Here is a 2,411-nt window from a genome sequence, read left to right on the forward strand (position 1 = left end):
CAACCAGCATGAAAAAAAATGTTTCTGTACAGGATCACCTATTGTCTTTGTATGTTTGAACATGTATGTTATGCTTTGGCAATGTTGTATAATATTTTAATTCAATTGAATGAAATGAAATATAGCCCATATCATAATTGCAAATTGGTTTGGTGGGGTAAAATTATGGGTCCCCTTCTTTCAAATTGTTCCGTGATATTGTAACGCAGTACTGCTAGTAAAAACACAGCTTCTGGTTTAATCTGGTTATTTCCGTTAAATTTCAACAATATTCATTGTTTTTTTTCTCCAAACTATATTCATCTATCTGTTAGAGGGGTCTCCCAATTGTGCAACGAGAAGTTGTCGGTCTGCAGGACCTTGAAGACAACAAACCAGATCACAAGCCAGATCACATCTCTTCAGAGAATAAACACTGCGCTTGATGCGCTGCATTTATTTTTGAACATATATATATATATCACTGCAAGTTTGCAGCTTCTTATCAGACGGATGTTTGCCACTATGGATCAATCGACTGATTTTACAGGGAATAACTTGAGCTTTAAAGGAGTTGCGCTGGAATACCCAGTTTGCTTGGAATGGAGAGAACATCCCGAAGGTTCAATGTTTCATCTAGCCAATATATTGCTGGTTTTAGGATTTATGGGGGGCAGTGGCTTTTATGGGTTGCTGTACATGTTCTGTTTCCTATCGCTCGGTTTTTTCTGTTACTCGATCTGGGCATGGTCTGATCTCTGCACAACTGATTCCTTCTCATGGACTTTTGGGCTTTTTGTAATTTGTTTGGCACAAGTTATCCATGTTTCATATCGACTGCGAAGCGTCACTTTTGATACGGATTTACAGAATCTTTATGATCGTATGTTCAAAAAGATAGGCGTATCCTTAACGCAGTTTAGGAAAATCGTGGCGTGTTGTGACGGGGATATCCACACTATTGAAAAGGGCTACTGCTTCGCCATGGAAGGAAAAACATCTATTGACAAGCTATCAGTTCTTCTATCAGGCAGGTGAGTTGACGAACATAATCTACAGTCTGTCATCTGTGACTAAATAAATACAAAACCCATTGAAATTGTCTTTCCAACAGGATACGTGTGACAGTGAACGGGGAGTTTTTGCACTATATATATCCCTTTCAATTCCTAGACTCACCCGAATGGGATTCCCTAAAACCATCGGAGGAGGGATTTTTTCAGGCGAGGAATTTGTGAATATATTAAAAGAATATTAAGGCATTTAACTAGATTTGCATTTCCAGAAAGTAACGTGTTTGCAGGGTAGAATAATTAAGAAAATTAAAATGTGATAAAATGATGTAGCCTATCAGACCTGACAACAATGATGCACTTTGATTTCTGTGTGCATTGGATTAACGCAACTATATTTTGTCTCTTGCCTTGTGTTGTCTTTATGTAAAACACCAGAACCAATGCATGTACACAATAATAAAAACCAATTTGCAATTGCATTTTTATGAAGTGTAAAAATAAAAAGTCTTGAAACCCTGTAATTAGACCATAATTTTCTGCTTAACAAACGTTAAAAGAGGTAGATTACAGCAATGTTGCATTGCTAACATTGAAAAATAAGATACATTTGAATTCAGTTCTATTGATTTGTTTTATTGCAGGTAACTTTACGAGCAGATAATCGTTGCAGATACGTGGCGTGGCGTCGAAAAAAAATGTATCTACTATTCGCGCAGCACCGCTACATCGCCAAGATCTTTGCGCTACTGGTGCGCAATGACATCGCGGAGAAGCTCTTCTCTCTGAACAAGGCCTTCGACAGCCGCGGCTTCCGCTATGATCTACGGTTACCGAGTTTCTGTCACCAGCCAGAGCCAGAAATAGAAAACACGCTTGAATCTCAACCAGAACACAAAGATCCCAAGCCAGCAGAAAGAGACTCCTAAGAAACAACCAGGGCACCAAGCTGCATTCATCAAGTCTTAAATGGACTATTTTCATATTTTTTAAATGTATAATTTAATCTAGTTTTTTCTACATTTAAATGAATCTGCAAAACATATTTGCGATTCAATTACCAAGGTTTAAATAAAGCAACTTTTAAGAAGGAGAATAATGCTATATTCACTTACATTAGTCTAGGTTTCACGTGAATGGAATAGGCTAGTTGTAGCAACATGGTAAAGCCACTGCCTATGTAATGATCATTTCTTATTTTAAATAAAACACTGACTAAATGTTATTTTTCTTGTCTAAGTGAATTTTAATTAATCTTATATGTATTATAAATGAACAGTTGAACCAAAGCAGACCCATGGGTTCACTGCGCTGCAGAATGGGTCCCTCTGGTGCTGTTGTAGAATAAGCGCGCAGAGGATTGGCCGGTCCGTTTGTGCCCATTTTAAGTCAATGGCTGCCATCTGTCTGAATGTTCAC

At 37.8% G+C, this 2,411-nt stretch overlaps 1 protein-coding gene across 1 annotated transcript; it reads left to right on the top strand.

The window, feature by feature from the left end:
* The first annotated feature begins 373 nt into the window (after positions 1 to 373).
* On the top strand, positions 374 to 2,202 carry popdc3 (popeye domain containing 3). The gene is made up of 3 exons (XM_057328068.1): positions 374 to 1,013; positions 1,094 to 1,202; positions 1,637 to 2,202. Exons 1-3 carry the CDS (start codon positions 493 to 495, stop codon positions 1,919 to 1,921), a joined length of 915 nt encoding a protein of 304 aa, XP_057184051.1. The 5' UTR covers positions 374 to 492; the 3' UTR covers positions 1,922 to 2,202.
* Positions 2,203 to 2,411: the final 209 nt, after the last annotated feature.

The sequence above is a fragment of the Triplophysa rosa genome, unplaced genomic scaffold (genome assembly GCF_024868665.1).
Source record: "Triplophysa rosa unplaced genomic scaffold, Trosa_1v2 scaffold361_ERROPOS137439+, whole genome shotgun sequence".
In the NCBI taxonomy this organism is placed as follows: domain Eukaryota; kingdom Metazoa; phylum Chordata; class Actinopteri; order Cypriniformes; family Nemacheilidae; genus Triplophysa; species Triplophysa rosa.

Coding starts and splice junctions, on each gene's coding strand:
- popdc3 (XM_057328068.1), top strand. CDS start 493: ATGTTTGCCACTATGGATCAATCGACTGATTTTACAGGGAATAACTTG. Junction 1,014..1,093: donor TCAGTTCTTCTATCAGGCAG/GTGAGTTGACGA, acceptor TCTTTCCAACAG/GATACGTGTGACAGTGAACG. Junction 1,203..1,636: donor CGGAGGAGGGATTTTTTCAG/GCGAGGAATTTG, acceptor GTTTTATTGCAG/GTAACTTTACGAGCAGATAA.